The following is an 18,173-nucleotide window of genomic DNA, read 5'->3' on the forward strand; positions in this document are numbered from 1 at the left end:
GTGGACCTCTCCAGTTCCTAATAATTCAGGCTATTTATATTATCTGGTCATTCTTGATGATTATTCTCATTACGTGTGGACTTTTCCTTTGCGCAAAAAGTCGGATGCACTCTCCACCTTGATGGCTTTTTACTCCTATGTCCGCACGCAACTTGGGTGTTTCATCCTTGCGTTTCAGACAGACAATGGAAAATAGTTTGACAACCTCGCTTTCTGTACCTTTTCGTCGCATCATGGCATAGTTTTCCGCCTCACATGCCGGTACACTTCACAACAGAACGGTCGAGCCGAACGCGTCCTTCGCACTCTGAATGACTATGTTCACAAGCTCCTGTTTCATGCTAACGTGCCGCCTCGCTTCTGGCCAGACGCGCTTGCTACTGCATCCCTTCTCCTTAACCTTCGACCATGCCGACCACGGTGGAATATTGCACCTCATCACCTCCTGTTCGATACGCCACCTTCTTATGATGGTTTGCGTATATTCGGGTGCCTTTGCTATCCTAGCACTGCCGACTCCGCTCCTCACAAGCCTGCACCTCGCTCTGTCGCTTGCATCTTCATCGGCTACCAGGAAATGGTTCTTTAAACACAAGCTCCGTTCATGGCTTCCGACAGCGTGCTGGCATCGACTTCACCGACACCTTTGCTCCGGTCGTCAAGCCCAGTACGATACGCACGGTTCTCCACCTTGCGGTCTCCCGTGCTTGGCCGGTGCACCAGATGGATGTCTCCAACACCTTCCTCCATGGTCACCTCAAGGAGCATGTGTTCTACCAGCAGCCCACCGGGTTTGTTGACCCAGCGCTTCCCGACCACGTGTGCCTGCTTTCACGGTCCTTGTATGGACTCAAGTAGGCTCCGCGCGCTTGGTACCAGTTGATACGTCTCCAACATATCTATAATTTTTGATTGTTCCATGCTATTATATTATCTGTTTTGGATATTTAATGGGCTTTAATATACCTTTTTTATATTATTTTTGGGACTAACCTACTAACCAAAGGCCCAGTGCAAATTACTGTTTTTTTGTCTATTTCAGTGTTTCGCAGAAAAGGAATATCAAACGGAATCCAAACGGAATGAAAACCTTCGGGAGAGTTATTTTTGGAACAAACGCAATCCAGGAGACTTGGAGTGGACGTCAAGGAAGAAACGAGGCGACCACGAGGTAGTAGGGCGCGCCCAGGGGGTAGGCGCGCCCCCCACCCTCGTGGGTCCCTCATGGCTCCGCCGACCTACTTCTTTCGCCTATATATACTCATATACCCCGAAAACATCCAAGGGCATCACGAAACCCTATTTCTACCGCCGCAACCTTCTGTACCCGTGAGATCTCATCTTGGAGCCTTTTTCGGCACTCCGGAGGGGGAATCGATCACGCAGGGCTTCTATATCAACACCATAGCCTCTTCGATGATGTGTGAGTAGTTTACCACAAACCTTCGGATCCATAGTTATTAGCTCGGTGGCTTCTTCTCAACCAATGATATACAAGCTTGCACCACCAACAGCCATGCCTAGCTGGACACTGCACATGATTAACCGCTAAGGCGCTAACTGTAAAATATAGCCTCGTGTTCAAAGACATTTTTCTGTTAGATCCATGCCATGGCAGCCACCATGAGCGATCCTCGAGACAATAATGTCAGAAGCTTTTCATTTTTGCGGAGAACAATGAGAAAAGCTGAAGATACTTACTACATGTAGAGTATGTTATCTGACCATCGAAGCGAACTGGCTCATAGGTTGCCGACTTGCCTGCTTTTTTTTGCATAGAACTTCTGAGCTTTATTCAAACAAAAGTGTTCGCTGGGCAGTCAGCCAATAGGCTGCTAACCAGGAAACTTGGAGTCTCAGAGAGCCAACTCTCGGTTACAGACACATTACATGCACGCTGGGCACACAAGTGTGCTTGACCGTTTGCAGATCTACTAACATGCTGAATTACAAAAGAATGGAAACTATCCGCTAGCTCATCAATTTCGAAGAAAACTGGTGCCACAACAGAGCGACTGTTGCGACGAGTGTTCTAGAGATTAACAATCTCCAGACTGTCGGTCTCCATTATCACATTGGCATAGCCTCTCAGATTTGCGAAGATTACTCCATCCCGTAGGGCTAGTGCCTCAGCGATCATAGGATCAGTGACCCCAAGATGGGGCTTGCACCAAGCGCCCATCAGTGCTGTCTGGGAGCGTGTGACACCACCCGCTCCGCTTTTCTCCTCTGCGAACCGCACAGCTGCATCGGTGTTGATCTTTACGTGATCCGATTCAGGTGGCCGCCAACCATGTCCCGGTAGCATTGCAGCTTGTTGTTTAGGTACATCAAGTAAGGCCAAAGCCTCTCTAGTGAGTTTGATGGAGTTCACCGGGTCGTACTTCTCACCGTCATGTGTCCATCTATTGCGAGAACTCCAGATGGACCATATTATAGTGATTATCGTTGCTCGCTCCTTGTCGGTGAACATAGACCCACATAAGATATCGCCAGCCCATGAAGACGGATGCAATCGTGGTAGCTTGATGTCCAGAACAAGGCGCGCTTTGTCCCAGAACTGTTTCGCATGCGAACAGTGGATTAACGCATGTTCAAGGTCTTCCTCATATGCTTGACAGAGTTTGCATAAACTGACATCTCGAATATGTCTATAATGCAGCGTCTTCTCGTCAGGTAGAATGCCACGCATGACACGCCACCAGAAGACACGTACCTTGGGGACAACTTTGAGAGACCAAAGTGCTTTCCACATATGTGTTTGATCCACTGAAGTTCCGGTGCCGGGCCCTTCGCCTAGAGCTTGTTGCTCGTTGCGGTTCATCAAAGCTCGGTACGCTGATTTCACACTGTAGTTACCAGATTTCTGGTGTGCCCATGCAAGAAAGTCCTCTCCTCCACCTTGCCGAAGTGGTATATTCAGAATTGCATCAGCATCAGGTGTGGCAAAAGTACCTCGAACTAAGTCTCGTCTCCAAGTCCAGTTAGTGTTATCAATCAGATCGCTCACCTGTTCAACACTTGTGTTCGCTGGCTTGAGGATCGGTGACCTGGAGACAGTAGTTGGGATCCATTTATCAGTCCAGGCATTGATGGTAGAGCCATCGCCAACACGCTGAACCACTCCCGCCTCAAGAGCTTCACGCCCGGCAATGATGGCACGCCATACAGCCGATGCAGAGTGTGGCACTTGAGCCTGCATAAAATCACTATCGGAGAAGTACCTCCCCTTCAAAACTCTGGCGCATAGTGAGTTGGGGTTGGTCATAAACCTCCACCCATGTTTCCCCAATAGTGCCAAGTTAAACAGATGATAATCACGAAATCCCATACCTCCTTTGCATTTTGGTACCGTGAGATTTTTCCATGATATCCAATGAAGAGATCTTCTATCGATAGAGCTGCTCCACCAGTATTTAGCCATACTGGAAGTCAAGCTTTTGCACACCTTCTTTGTAAGTAGGAAACAGCTCATACTGAACGTGGGGATTGCTTGTACTATGGATTTCAAAAGTGTTTCCCTCCCCGCGCATGCAAAGAGCCTTTCAGACCAGCCTTGCATCTTGCCTCTTGATCGATCACCTATGTGATCAAAAGTCCCGCTAGTGATTCTGCCCACTGCTGTGGGGAGACCGAGGTATCTCTCGCTGAAAGCTTCAACGTTCACCCCCAGAATATTTTTTAGAGCTTGCCTGATGGTATGTGGAGTATTCGGGCTGAAGTAGATGGCACTTTTGTCATGATTCACACACTGCCCGGATGCTTCCGCATATATCCGCAATATGGCATTCAGTCGCTGTGCACCGGTTGCATCTGCACTGAGAAAAATCAAGCAATCATCTGCAAAAAGAAGATGGCTGATCCATGGCGATCGAAAGCTTACTCTGACGCCTCTGTCAATGTTGCCACCATAATATTTCAAGAGAGAGGAAAAACCTTCAGCGCACAATAGAAAGAAGAATAGTGAAACTAGACATCCTTGCCTGAGACCTCTCGAAGGAGTGAAATATGGTTGTAACTCTCCATTTACTCGTACCGAGAAGCGCACAGAAGTCACACATTTCATTATCAACCTGACAAGTGCGTTGCTAAAGCCGAGCCTGAGAAGAATGGCCTCGAGATAGTGCCACTCCACCCGATCGTAAGCTTTCATCATATCCAGCTTTAATGCACATGCAGTATTCCTTCCCTTCTTCCTTCTTCGCAAAGTGTGAACACTTTTGAAAGCAACCAAAACGTTGTCAGTGATCAAGCGGCCAGGAACAAAGGCGCTTTGTTCCTCGCTGATAATATCGTCCATATAGCATCTTAAGCGGTTCGCAATCGCCTTGGCCACTATCTTGTACAAAACTGGGCATAATGCAATAGGGCGAAATTGAGATATCGTCTGTGGGTGCCGTACCTTTGGTATAAGAGTTATAGACGTGGCATTCAACCCCAAAGGAATATCCCAACCGTTCAAAAAACCAAGCACTGCATCTGTCACATCGTTCTTCAGAAGCTGCCAGTGCCTTTGAAAGAATCCTGCTGTGTATCCATCAACTCCAGGAGCCTTGGATGGGGCCATTTGAAAAAGCGCTGTATGTACCTCCTTTGCATCGAATGGCCGATCAAACAGCTGGTTCATCTCCGGTGTCATCTTCTCGGGGACATGGTCCAACAACTCACTCATATCAAAAGCCCCTTGCGAGGTGTAGAGATTCTGATAGAATGACTGTATTTCCGCTTTGTCTTCCTCGGGATCAGCACACACCGAACCGTCAGCTCGTCGAAGCCCACATATTCTGTTCATGCGCTGACGTTGTTTGTCTTGTGCTTGAAAGTACCCTGTGTTGCGATCTCCCTCTCGCAGCCAGCTTACTCTCGACCGCTGCCTCAACCAGATCTCTTCTTGCTTTAGCGCTTCTCGAAGCTTTGCAGCGATCTTTTTCTCCTCCTCGGACGGGCCTCGCCCAATGGACTGTTCCCGTATCTTCTCCAACTTCTTCTGAAGCTGTCTCACATTGCGTGAAGGGCAACCAAACTCGCGTACCCCCCACGGCTCCAGCGTGCGTTGGAGTGCCCCCAGCGAATCTGCGATGCCTTGTAAGCCCGGGGTACGAGTTTGTTTCAGCCAAGTTTCCGTGACAAGATCCTCATAATCCCTACGGGTCTGCCATACGTTTTCATATCTGAACTGTTTGTGTCGACGTGCACCATGGTCATGCGGCTTGTCTCGGATCTCAGCAACAACGAAACAATGGTCGGATTCAACCGCACTGATGTGACGCACTCGAATTGATTCATAACGCTGCCTGAAGGCTTCGTTTGCAAAAGCCCGATCAATCCTTGCCTTCACGTTATCACCTCCGGCTTGTCTGTTATCCCAAGTATAGGGTAGTCCAGACCAACCCAAATCTTGGAAACCTACTTCTTCAACAACATCTCTGAAGGCGCGCATTTGCCATTCCGGTCTAGCCGCTCGACTGAAGTGCTCATCGCCATACAAAGTTTCGTTGAAATCGCCCATGCACAACCAACCCGCATGTGGCAATGCATACAAAGTTCTGAGGAAGCGCCAGCTGTGATGTCTGTTCTCCGCTCTAGGCGCTCCATAGAATTTTGTGAATCTCCATTCCATGGAGTTTGTGTCTTTCGTCCGCACCGTCGCATCAATATGGCCGGAACTATAATTTTTCAATTGTACTTCAAAGTCCTTAGACCAAAAGAGGCCAATACCTCCTCTCAGTCCTTCACTATCAACCGCAAAACATCCCACGAAACCAAGCTGGTGCCGTAGATCTTCAACTCGCTTTGCCCTGATTTTGGTTTCCATTACGAATAGCAGGGCAGGAACTTCTTGCTTCACAATGCTGCGAAGCTCGCGAACTGCCTCGGGGTTCCCAAGCCCCCGGCAGTTCCAGCTCATGCAATTCATTGGGCCCGGCAGGGCTGCACCGCAGCCTCCGCCGAATTCTCAGGTGTAGGTCTTTTTTTCTTTGCATCTCGCTCAATGTCATCATCAGACAACTCTTGGCCTTCTCCTCCCGATGGGGTTCCCTCACGGATGACACTGCTAGATGGGTTATTTCCGTCGGTTAGGAGAAGCTGACGGTTTACAACTGGCCGGTAAACTTGCTTTGGCACCTCTTTCCTCTTGTTAGTATGTGACTTGTTTTTTAGAGGAGAGGTCACCTCAACATGTTCCTTGCCTGCATTGGAAGAGTTTCTTGACTCCCTCTAACTGCTCGTACGTGTGTTCTGATCCTTAGACGAGCTCTCGCCAGAGACGGGTTTCTTCTTCTCTTCAGGTGCTCTAAGTTTGGGGCCGAACTGTAGCTCCCCGTGCTCATCTCTTGGTCCCGGGCTGGGGCAAAACAGATCCGACTTGCCTGCTGGTAAGGTACAGATAGTGCGATAACACTGGTATAAGGTGTCGTGGTGTAGTGGCTGTAGACAGACCTGGAGATAGGGTTAGACAGATACCATGCCAGATCCCGAGAGTAGTTAGAGAGCAGTTGGACAGAAACTATTTTGAAATAACCTAGTGGCGAGCTTGGCCAGTATGGTAGATGTTGGCATGTTGCTACACTGGGCAACGTTCAACCATCCTTTTTCCAGAGTGTTACCATATACTTCCTCTGTATCGAAATACTTGTAGGTACTAGTTTCCCCCCATCACAAGTATTTCACTATAAAAGGTACTAGTTTCCCCCAATTACAAGTATTTCGATACAGGGAGTAGTATGCCCAAGTTGCTATTTCCCTCGCAATGGGCATATGCATCCATGAGTTGAATATATAGACCGGACAACACATACGCTGGCCGAGTCTTTGGACACGAGTCTATATTTTAGATAGTTATAATTAGTCAGTCAATTATGTGCAGCGTCTTTGGCATGGTTGTTGCCTTGTTGGTGGTGCAAATTAGTTGCTTCATCATATATTAATGCTCCGTCATACCAGCTATGTTCTCTCTGTCCTTCATACCAATTTTTTGTTCTCATTATACCAACTATGTTCTCTACAGAACAAGGGAAGGTGAGCACTTCTCCTGTTTCGCTGCATTCTGGGCCAAAGATTTGTGACAGATATGAAGAGTGCGAAGTGGGATTTTTTTCTGTAAAAATTATTGACATCATGGTCAGGCAGGCCGGCAGTATTTGCTTGCTGTATGTGGTTTTATTATTAACCTAAGTTACCTTCATCAATACTGTAGGAGTATTGGCCATAATCTTGTTTTTTAAATGGAGGAGGACCCCCGGCCTCTGCATTTAGATGATGCATGTAGCCATTTTATTAATTATTTACATAAGACCTTACAAAGTCATACAACAATAAGACTAAAACTACCGTCTAGGCAAAAGCGACACAAAATCTGTCGCTATTCTTATCCAGTTGATGTAGGGATGTTGATAGTCTGGGCCTAATACCAAACAGACCTCGCAGCCAAACCTAACATCTAAGACCTGATGACCCAACCAGGACGCCTGCCGGGTATGGCGCACCCATCAATCCGGCGCACTTCTCAATCAGGACGCCTGCCGGGTATGAGGCCGCCGTAGCCACCTGCCACCAATCTATCTTCAGAGCTGTACTATTGCATCTACCGTGCCAGGTCTCTCTGCCATCGACGCCACCACGACGCCAGACAACGTCTTCCTCCTGCACGAGTCCATCCTCACACATCGGATGCCGAATCTACACCGCTCCACGCCGTCGAGATCTATCGCCATTAATGTGTAGGATGAAGCACCGCTCCACCAAGATGCGGTCCACTGGTCCCTCGAGCCCGTGCACACCTCCAAGAACGACGCCCCCAAGGGAGAAACGACATAAGAACGCCGCCGTCTTTTGATCTACTGATCTAGAGTTTCCCTCGGAGGTAGCAGACAGTGACCTTGAAACTCTCCTTGGCGATGCCTTCAAGAAGGGAATGTCGCAAAATAGCGCCGCCACCGCCGGCTTTGGCAGTAAGCCGGAAGCAAGATTTCACCCGGATCTGTTAGAAGGACCTCCACCAAGCATCTTGTGCACGGATCGCCGCCATCTCTGCCGGGTACTGGACGATGGATCCAGGCCGCCGCCGCCTAACCGGCCACGGCACCACCGCGGTGCCTAAACCGGCGCCGTCAGGCCCACCATGCCCGCCTGTAGACGCCCTCCAGATCTGCCGGCCCGCGGACGAGGCCTGCAATCTGGGCCGCCACCACAGGTACTCCTCAGCCATGGGGATAACGCGCCCGCGCTGTCGTTGCCGTCACACTCGCCGCCGGGCGCCCGCTGCTCCTTGCCGCCGGTGCACCGCCGATCCATGAGCCGCCGCCGACAGGAGATCGCCACCACCGCACGAGGGGGAGGGCCCCGCCGCCGCCGTCATTGGCCAGGCTACGCCGGCATAGCCTCGGGCGGCGGCAGGAGCGGGAAGAGAGGAGCGGAGGCCTAGGGCGGCGGCTGTAGATCGCCCCCGTGTCGCCAGGGGCTGGCGACGCGGGGTCCTGGGTTGTTCTCAACAGAGTATATTGGCCATAACCCTGTATCAGTTCAGTGGTTGCCCTTGAATATTTACCACGGCACCCAATGACCATTCGTTCATATTGTAACAGTTATTTCGTCCGGAGTGTCGTTCGAGGCAGGCTAATGGCCTGTTTAGCCTTCTGGTCGCAGAAGCTACGGCGTGCTAAAAGGTGTTGTTACAGGCCTGGTACGCTCCTTATCTGCCTCGTTTGTCCTTGTTCTTGGGTCTAGTTTTCCTTGGCACTAGTTTGCTGCACTTTTTTCTTCTCACAATTGCTTTCCTCGTCGTCTGCTCAGGCAAGCTTGAATTTTACTTACAAAGTTACAAGGGCGGCATCTTGATTGTTTGTTTCCTTAGTTTCAGCTTATTAACAATACGAGTCTTGTTAAGTTGAGTTGGATCCTATTCATGGACCACAAGCTAATGCAATACAGTAAGAACAATAACAAGAATTAAATCAATGAAGTCTGACGGTTGTGAATCAAACAGATAACGGGGAAAGCGACGGGGAACTGAGTTTAAGAAATATACATTTGTTTGGAAAGGTAAATCAATGACCAAGAAAACAACAGCAGTCTAGATTGCCACAATCTTCGGCTTTATTACATAATCATAATAATTCTTGTTTAACAAACTCAAGTCTTAAGCTGCTGAGGACCCCCAGCTAGCTTTACAGGACAAGAAGCAAACGACACCACAATGGTAGGGATAACCAGTTGGCAACGACAACTTACAGGAAAGTAGTAAAGAGATATGAAGAAAAACCTCAAAAAACAACACTTGTGAAACAGATACTGAATAAAAGGGAACCAAACCAAACTCCTGTAATCAAGCAGAGTGACAAAACAGAGCGATCACCACATCTAACTACACACTGGGCCACTGCACGGCGCCGTATTTAACCACAACCTTGATCTCATCGGATTTTTGGCGGTTCCCGTTCATCGTCTTTAATCGCTTCACTGCACGGTGCAATGCAGGGTTGTCTTTGTTACCATCGAGAACCACATCTTTAAGGCTTGTCAAATGCTCCATGCCTTCGAGCATCGTAGATTCTTTGTGTAGAAATCTCACCTGGAGTTTCTCGAGCTTTGACATTTATTTTTCCTCAAATCTGAGAACTTCCATAAAGTCAATATCGAAGTTCAGGTACAGGTTCTTGAGTGCTGGAAAGTTGTGGGCAGTTTGTGCAACCAGCTCTGGAGCAACGTAGTAGTACGCCTCCAAATGTATGCCCAACAGATTTGGCAGCTTACATACTGGGCCAAACAGTTGGTCACCAACCAAGTATGTCCAAGAGAGGAAAAGCTCAGTAAGATAATTCAGTGACCCGAGACCCGACCCAGTCGGGCAATTTGCTAATGCCTGAGCCGATCCTAAGATATCTGAGGAGCCGCGGCGGGGGGTCGATTTCATGTATGAAGTCCAAATATCGTGGGTGCCCATGAGGGTTGGTACGGTTGACCCAAGGATGGTCGGTAACGTTGAGCCACCTCAGGGAATATATCTTGCCCACGGACACAGCAAGATTTTTCCTAACATTCAGATCAAGGGGACCGCAGTCCACATCCATACCTAACTCTCTCACTTGTTGTAGGTTACCGAGCTCTTCCACAACATCAGCATCACTTCCGAAAACTACTGCATTCACCGTCTGTAGTGCCTTCATCCTACCAAGGCCCTTGCTTGCTCTCCAAGACGTATAAATTATGGCGTCCTTCTTGTTGAATTGGAGGTGTTCCAGTTTCTCTAGCTTTCTCACCGTTCCCGGTAGATCTTCAAGGTGCGTCTGACGTACATCAAGGGTCTCCAAATTTTCTAGGTCACCGACTTCCGGAGGCATCTCACTAATACTTGTTCCTTTCAAATTCAAAAACTTGAGAAGGTACATGCGACAAACATGTCTCAAATGTTTTTTTATGGCCGTGCAGTCTTCCAGGTCAAGTACCCTGAGCAAACGTAACTCACCTAGACGATCAAGCATCTTCATGTTATCTTCAGGGCCAAACATGCTTAGTGATCGGACATGCTCCATGTTCATCACCTCGATGTCATTCTTCCTACCATGTGAGGTTGCAATTTTGTTGGACCGAGAGCCTTCGGATACTACCTCTCCACCATGGATGGACAGGCGGCGAATGCTACCATAGGACATCCCTTCATATGAGCCACCTACTAGGCTAACAAAGTTAGCCTCCAGGGATTTGGACACCATGACCTCAAGGACCATGTCATGTACCTGACACGTCTCCACCGTCCATTTGGGATCATCGGCCTGAACAATCATGTTCCTACTCAATAACTCATTATAGTAGGCTTCTGCAGCCTCCATTAAGGTCAAACCTCGGATCTCGGCAACTAGTCCTTCAGCGATCCATCTCTTCAAGAGCCGCTTCTTGGTGATTATATAATCCTCTGGGAAAATACTAAGGTACATTATGCAACCCTTGAGATAATAGTGCAAGTGGTTATAGCTGAGAGTAACTATTTTCCTCATGCCCTCAAGGGTAGGGTGGTTCTCCATTTGAGAACCAATTGACTTGCATATTCTTTCCCACATATCTTTGCTCTCTGGTGATTTGTAGCTCGCCAAGAGGTTGGCAATGCTAATAATGGCCATTGGTAGCCCACCACATTTTCTTAAGATTTTGTCCATTTCACCTCTCAGATCATTGTGCAAAGTGTTTTTCTCTGAACCAAATGCTCTGCTGAGGAACAACTTCTTGGAGTCATCAAAATCAAGGGGTTTCATCTGATGAATGCTGTCTCCATCAACACTAGCATCACCGCATGCTTCGGCTACACTCTCTATCCGAGTGGTCACAATGACCCTGCTGCCGTTTTTGTTGTCTGGCAACTTGGGTCTGATTGTATCCCATGTTGCTACCGTCCATACATCATCAACCACAATGAGGTACCTGGTTTTATCATAGGAATTCCATAGTTAATTGCCTTTTTCATAAATCGCCATTAATTGCGTAAACACGACTACACAAGGGCATATAAAAATACATGATATTACCTAACTCCTCATTTTCAAGACATGAGATAATCAATGTAGATATTTTGTATATGTTTTTATTATTGTAATAATTATACAATAATGTAAATGTTTAATGTTTTGTATTTTCTTACCGTAGTAATAAAATATATCAATATCCAACTATTGTAATAAGAGTTCACTAGATCGATCGCTTGAAGAATTGTCCGTGCAGTTTTGAAGATCAATTGATAATACTTTGTTAACTAAATTATCGGTGCATCAAAGTTTATGGTTTCCGTACCCGGTCACTGACGTTACATCAGCACACCTTAAGAGCTTTGTGCATGACCATCTAGAGCGATGCATGTGTTCCATTTTTTATGGAATATGTATGTTTTCTAGGGAAACACTTAGGCTTGAGTTTTCTTCCCAGGGACATACATGTACGTTAATGCTGAGTAGTATTGGTTAGCTGAAGGAAAATATGTATACCAAGAAAAAAAATATTATGATGATTTTACGGTACATACTAATGCATGGATCAATAATACTCACTACTACACTAAGGGCATCAAAGGGAGTTTCTAAGACGGCCGGCAAGGCAAACCCTATTCCTTTTGTAATGCAGAGAATGTTGACCAAACAAGCACCCTAGCAGCTATATAGGTGGCTCACTATCTTTTTTTATTCGTTCTCCCGACGTTTTTAAGAAGGTTATAGAACCTTATTTGGTTTTTTTTCCTTTTTTCTGTTTCTTCTAACAGTTTTTATTTTCTGTTTATTCTTTTCATTATCTCCTTCAATTTTTTGTTCTACATTATAATATGTGATTTTTTAAAATCAATAACACACTTTAAATTTGGGAACATTTTTGAAACTATGTATATTTGTAAATTCAAAATTATTAAAAATATGTGAACATTTTTACAAGTTCATGTTTTTCAGAATATTTTCTAAATCCATAAAAAAAAATTCATGTATATTTTTTGAAATTCAAGAACATTTTCAAATTCATGAGATCTTTTTGAATTCATGATTATTTTTTAGTTTCTTGAATTTTTTAAAAATTCAGATACATTTTAAAGATCATGAGCATATTCTAAAATTCATGGAAATTTTACAAATTCGTGAATATTTTCTCAAATCTTTTTTTACAAAACAAGGAACATTGAAAATTTTAAATAAAGCGAAATACATTTTTAAAAATTCCTGAACATTTGTGGGAATTTAGGAAAATCATTCACGAATATTTTTACGTTCAAGAGAATTTTAAAAATTACCAAACATGTTGTAAATGAATAAACATTTTTGAAATTAAGGAACATATTTTCATCTTTGCAAATATTTTTAAAATCCGGGAACAATTTTATTTTGTACCAACTTTTTATAAGTCCTCCATATTTTTCTATTGTTTTGCAATATTATATATTTTTTTATCTGTTTTTCAGATTTCCTATCTTTTTTTTTGTTCACTTCTCCGAAATTCCCAACTAGGTAGGCTAACCCGCCACGCAAAGCGTGCATTGCTTGAGGTCTGCGTTTGCTCGCTCTCTGCTTACCACAAAATAGGCTATTTGAGATGGGTTTTCTTGGGCCTATATCTCGGAAAGGTCAAAGGCAGAAACGTGCGTGTCGAAAACTAGATCTTTCCAACGCAGGCGAGCAGATAGGCCTACCTTGAAAACAATTACAAGCGGACCAAAGAAGAGGCCCATCTCACATACAGAAACTATTAATGGATGTCTATCTAGGCTCATCTCAGATAGATAGGCATTATATAAGCCTCGGCAGGGAAACCCTAACCCTTGACCCTATTTCCTTCTTTTCGATTCCACCCTCACTCCCTCTGGCGAGGCCGGCCATACTCCCCCCCCCCCCCCCCCTAACTGGAGACCATACGACACTTGTACGAGGTTGGTTGGTTCACTACATATAGCATTATTATCCATTCTTATTTATTATATGCCATATCATCCTAATCTCGTGTGACAAACAATTACTTTACAATGATATCAGATGCTACAATAATTTTAGTTTTTGGCATTCTCTTTTGGGAGACATACTAGCTCACTCTCTTCTCCCTGGTCATGCAAGAGTCCACCCAAAGACTAAATAAAAATTTGGTCTGTGCCACTTTCCAGTTCCAAAGTTCCATGACAGCCACTAGAATTTCATGAATTGTGTATGTGCCACTAACGCTTCCAAAGAAAATTTTCACAAGACCCAGCGCGCTGTCTTCATGACTTGCTGTGAGGTTAGCCCCTTGTTGCTGTCTCCTTTGACTAGTTTCCTCCTCTATGGGATGCGTCACTTGTCATGTCAACTGCAATGGCGAGGAGATGCACTGCACGGTACCATTCACAGTGAGGCACACCGTTGAAGGTACGGGACAGGATGACACAGCCAAAACACTTGACAGTGGCACAATCATAATTTTTCACTTTCCCCTGGTCGCGCACCATACATGCTGGCCAGGCCCAGTTTTTTTGGTTGATTCTTCAAGAATCTTAAGAATCGGACTACCTAGGATTGTGAAACAAATATGGGTTTAAGATTCTTGGAGAACCCGGGGAAGGTCCGATTCTCAAGATTCTAAGAGAATCGGACAAAAGAACTGTGCCAATATGCTAGGTGCTGGAACAGGTCACATATGATGTTTTTCAGGCTTCGTGGATTCCAAGACTAGGTGGCTAATAAAAAAGACTGGTGCTGCGAGTAGAAGTTCATGTGAAAATTTGCTGCCTTTCGTGCCCTTTCTTATAGTACAATATTCATTTTGGTTTTGGAATACTAAATTTTCAGAAGCCCTAAACATATATAGCTGAGCTCCTTTACGGTACCCCTAAATGGTTATGAGCCATCCATTTTCATTAATCCAACGGATGATCTTAATTGGTACTCCAACACTTGTATGAGAGAGTACCAGCTGAAAAAGGTAGGGAGTACCTCGAGCATAGTGGCAAAAACGTAATCGAGGAGCAATTTGTTTATTTTATTTTTATTCTCATCTCATCGTACATCACGGTTGCAACTTAATATTCGCAGTGATTATCGTAGGAGTGGTAACAATTCAACTCAATCATGATTATTCATATCTGGAACCCTAAGTCTTCACAGGGCTTCATAAAAAAACAAATCCTCACCGGGATAGCCACCGGTGAGGCGGTGACTATGGTGTGCGCACATTAGAGAGACAGACGATCACCAAGGCATGGTCGCCAAGCCAAGGACTCGTCGGAGCCGCGTCAAACGGGTATGGTAACCTACCACGTGAGCAATGATCAGGTGGAGGCCGGATCACTAGGCTGGCTGGAGCTCTATCATGTGGGTTTTGTCCAAGTGCTCGGCGTTCAAATGTGCCGTTGATCTGGCCAATAAGGTTAAACATGTGGGATCCGCGGGCGTCATGACCGAGTTGGATGCTAGAAGTCCCTCCCATGTGTCCCATAAGACTAGTCATAGTGGGAGTAACTTAGATAGTAACATAACGCACTTCAAGAAAATTTTGCTTATGTGACAAGTAGTTAATGAGAGGTAGTAACATAATATGTTACTGTAACATAGCGCTTCCTGAGACAAGATGAGTCTATAAGTTAATAAATGAAGCCATCTATGATATTACTATTATGTTACTTTGTATTATGAAGGTAGTAACTTAGACTAGTGTCATGCATATGACACTAGTCTAAGTTACTTCCCACTATGACCAGCCTAAGAATGTATTTTTTTGTTTTAATTGTCTGTGTACATGAGCGATTTTGTGTGATTTTCCCATAATTTTTAGTCATGGTCTGTTTGATCGATAAGTTCCAACGCAAAGAAAATAAGATCTTTCCACTGATTGATACAATTTGCCATACTTCTTTGATTTGGGCAACAATTTGTGTTGTTATCAACTTATTTGTGATGCTTTGCAAATGAGAGCAGCGGCAATAGCGCCGTCATCCTGGGGAGGACGACACCACCATGCAGCCGAGGAAGGAAGGCATGCGCAAGGATTCCATTGTTGGCAGCGTGCGTAACTAATGCCGTGCATGATGGCCCGATCACGATTCGCATTGCCAAGGGGTTATCTGGCGTGATCTGATCAGGGTCAGATAAGGCCGCGAGAAAAAAAAGACTAAACTACCCCTTTAGGTGGACTGTCAGATTTGAAGGGTACTCTTTCTCTACCCGAGGGAGTACCAGGGTACTGTAAAAGCTGCCATATAGCTATACGCGTATCCAACAGATATCCATAAAAAAAAATCTGCGTGCATGCCCAACAAGCAAATTCACAGGCATCTGCCGCAGATTAATTATGGATCTGTCTAGAACACATCTAAATGTGACATAAGATGTGACATAGTTATGTCACATCTAACCTGATGTCCATAATGTTTGTGGTCTATTTTTTTGTCTCAGTTTTTTTTGTTCCTTGTTGATGTGTTATTTGTGAAAGTTTAGATGTGACATTTTTTTAAAACATTTAGATGTGAATTAGACAAACTGATCAATTATTGGGCAAAAGTTTTCCTGATACCGTACCAATGCATAACCGTCAAGGCGTCCACATATCTCCGTATCCATATGCATATCCATGGATAAAATTAAAATCATTGGATTTGACCTGTGAACGATCACCCATGAGTAAGTGATTCCCGAACTTTGTTGCTCAGATTTGTCATACCCACTGTCACATGTCATTGACTGATTCCATGTCTTTTCTTGAATAAATCTACCTTGATGTATTATCTTGCACGTGAGATAAGTCTCACACGGTATGCACGTGGGATGATAAAATTAATTAAGGGACTAGCGAAACCTTAGTTCCTTGGGAAAAAATAGGATAAAACATAAGTGGATTTCCCCTTCATGGATGTTGCGAGCAGACGTCTCAACTCAACCATCGACTTGCCTACAATCAAACCCCCCAGCAACCCCGGGTCGGCATCGTTGTCCTGCCCACTCGACACCACAGTTGGCCACATCATCTGTATCTCTGGCTCGGTACTCGGGGAAATTCAACGACCTTGCTCATATTGAAATTAGCCATAATTTGTTCATGTTCATATGATTTGCTGGTTTTATCTTATATCTTGATCCCATAAATGACAGGCTATACACACTTCCCTTTTCTTTCATTGATTATTTTTTGAGAACTTTGAGATAGATTAAACTTAATAGACAAAATGATAAATTAAAAAAATAACTAAGTAATATGTAGATATATAGTTTGTGTGTGCTTATATATACCTCTTATCCTTGAGAAGCTCGTGGAGCATCCTGGTGAGGGCGCCTTCATCCTTGTTGTCGATGCCATCAAGGGGGTTCTCTTCCTTGATGCCTTCTGCATTATCTGCTTTCGCCTGCACGATCTGTCCAAGAATGCGCCTCAGCAATCCCTCGAGATCCTTTGTGCCGCCGAACGCCTGGGACACAGACACTTGCGCTTGGTGTGGGAACTCTTCGTCCAGCTTCCGGAGCCACCAAATCCCACGATGGAGAACACCTTGAGATTCCTGTCACGCTCATTCCCACCCACCATCTTCACCATGTTGGACAGTTTATCAGCCTGCTCCGTGATGCCGACGAGATGGTCAGGGTCGTTTGCTGCCGGCCGGCCGAGCACATGGCGGAGCACGGGCGTAGGAGCGGCTATAGAAGAAGTAGTGCATCTCAGTAGCGCCTCACGGCTGACCGTAACGCGCATGGCGCTCGCTGATCACGACGGCACGAGCGCGGAGCTCCTGGATCTCGCGAGCCAGCCGACGGCGAGGGAAGAGCGTCGCGAGGACGCGCTTGGACCAGAGGAGGAAGCGGTCTCTCGGCCGGCACCGGATGCGGAGGATGTAGAGGTGCACGCAGTCCTCCGCGTCGTAGGCGAGCTCGCGCACCTGCTTCATCCACACCCGGATGAAGTGGTCCACGGCGCCCTCCTCGGCGTCGGACAACATGCGGAGGATGGCGTTCATGGTGTCCAGCTCGTCGCTCAGCACAGCCACCTGCCCACCGACGCCGCGGAGCTGCTGGTACTCCTCACCCACAAACTGCCCAACGATGGAGACAAGCTGCGTCGCGGCCTCCATTCTCCCTCTCTCGATTCTCTCCACTCTTTGGAAGGGTGGATATGGCTGGATCGGAGATGCCGAGTTTTATCAAGATTGAGAACATAGAAAAGGGACAAAAGACGAGTCGTTGGCTGACAGAGTGCATTATATTCTGAAGCAACTTGCATCACCAACAGCCATGCATGGCCAGCTAGATGCACGCGATCAACCTAAAATATACTCTTATGTCGAACGACTCGGCTTATGAGTTGACTTCCCAATGGGAACAAAAGTGTACCTTGCCAATCGAACATTTCCTAGGGTTCAATCTACAATTTCGAATTTTGATCTTCTTCAGATTGCACTATGATCTCCCAAAACCATTCACAATACTTCGCACCTTCTTAATTAACTGCTCTTGACCTCGGTTTTGTCAGTTATCGCCTTTTTTATGAATTGTTTTCTTAGTTGGATTTTACTAATGGTTTTGTTAGTCATCAGGGTCATCAGAATTTTTTTGTCTCCTCTTTATCACGTAATCTCTTTTTCCTTTCCTCATGACTGAACTTAAGACATCAACTGTAATATCAGATTGCTCACTAAAGTATGCCTGATTTACTAGAATTTTTAACTATTTTGTGCAATTTAAATTTTGGACCAAAAG

The 18,173-nt window shown here is 45.7% G+C and overlaps 1 protein-coding gene and 1 pseudogene across 2 annotated transcripts; both read right to left on the reverse strand.

The window, feature by feature from the left end:
• Positions 1-2,032: 2,032 nt before the first annotated feature.
• LOC147987662 (uncharacterized) lies at positions 2,033-5,917 on the reverse strand. Its single transcript, XM_087542469.1, has 2 exons — positions 2,717-5,917; positions 2,033-2,560 (listed from the first exon to the last, which is right to left on the reverse strand). The coding sequence occupies exons 1-2, from the start codon at positions 5,915-5,917 to the stop codon at positions 2,033-2,035; spliced, it is 3,729 nt and encodes a 1,242-aa protein (XP_087398595.1).
• A 3,168-nt stretch (positions 5,918-9,085) lies between these two features.
• Positions 9,086-17,663, reverse strand: LOC125540308 (disease resistance protein Pik-2-like; annotated as a pseudogene). Its single transcript, XR_015617703.1, has 2 exons — positions 16,716-17,663; positions 9,086-11,415 (listed from the first exon to the last, which is right to left on the reverse strand). The product of XR_015617703.1 is annotated as a disease resistance protein Pik-2-like (transcript).
• Between the last annotated feature and the right edge of the window lie 510 nt (positions 17,664-18,173).

The sequence above is a fragment of the Triticum urartu genome, chromosome 2A, assembly GCF_056163025.1.
Source record: "Triticum urartu cultivar PI428250 chromosome 2A, HENAU_Tu73, whole genome shotgun sequence".
In the NCBI taxonomy this organism is placed as follows: Eukaryota; Viridiplantae; Streptophyta; class Magnoliopsida; order Poales; family Poaceae; genus Triticum; species Triticum urartu.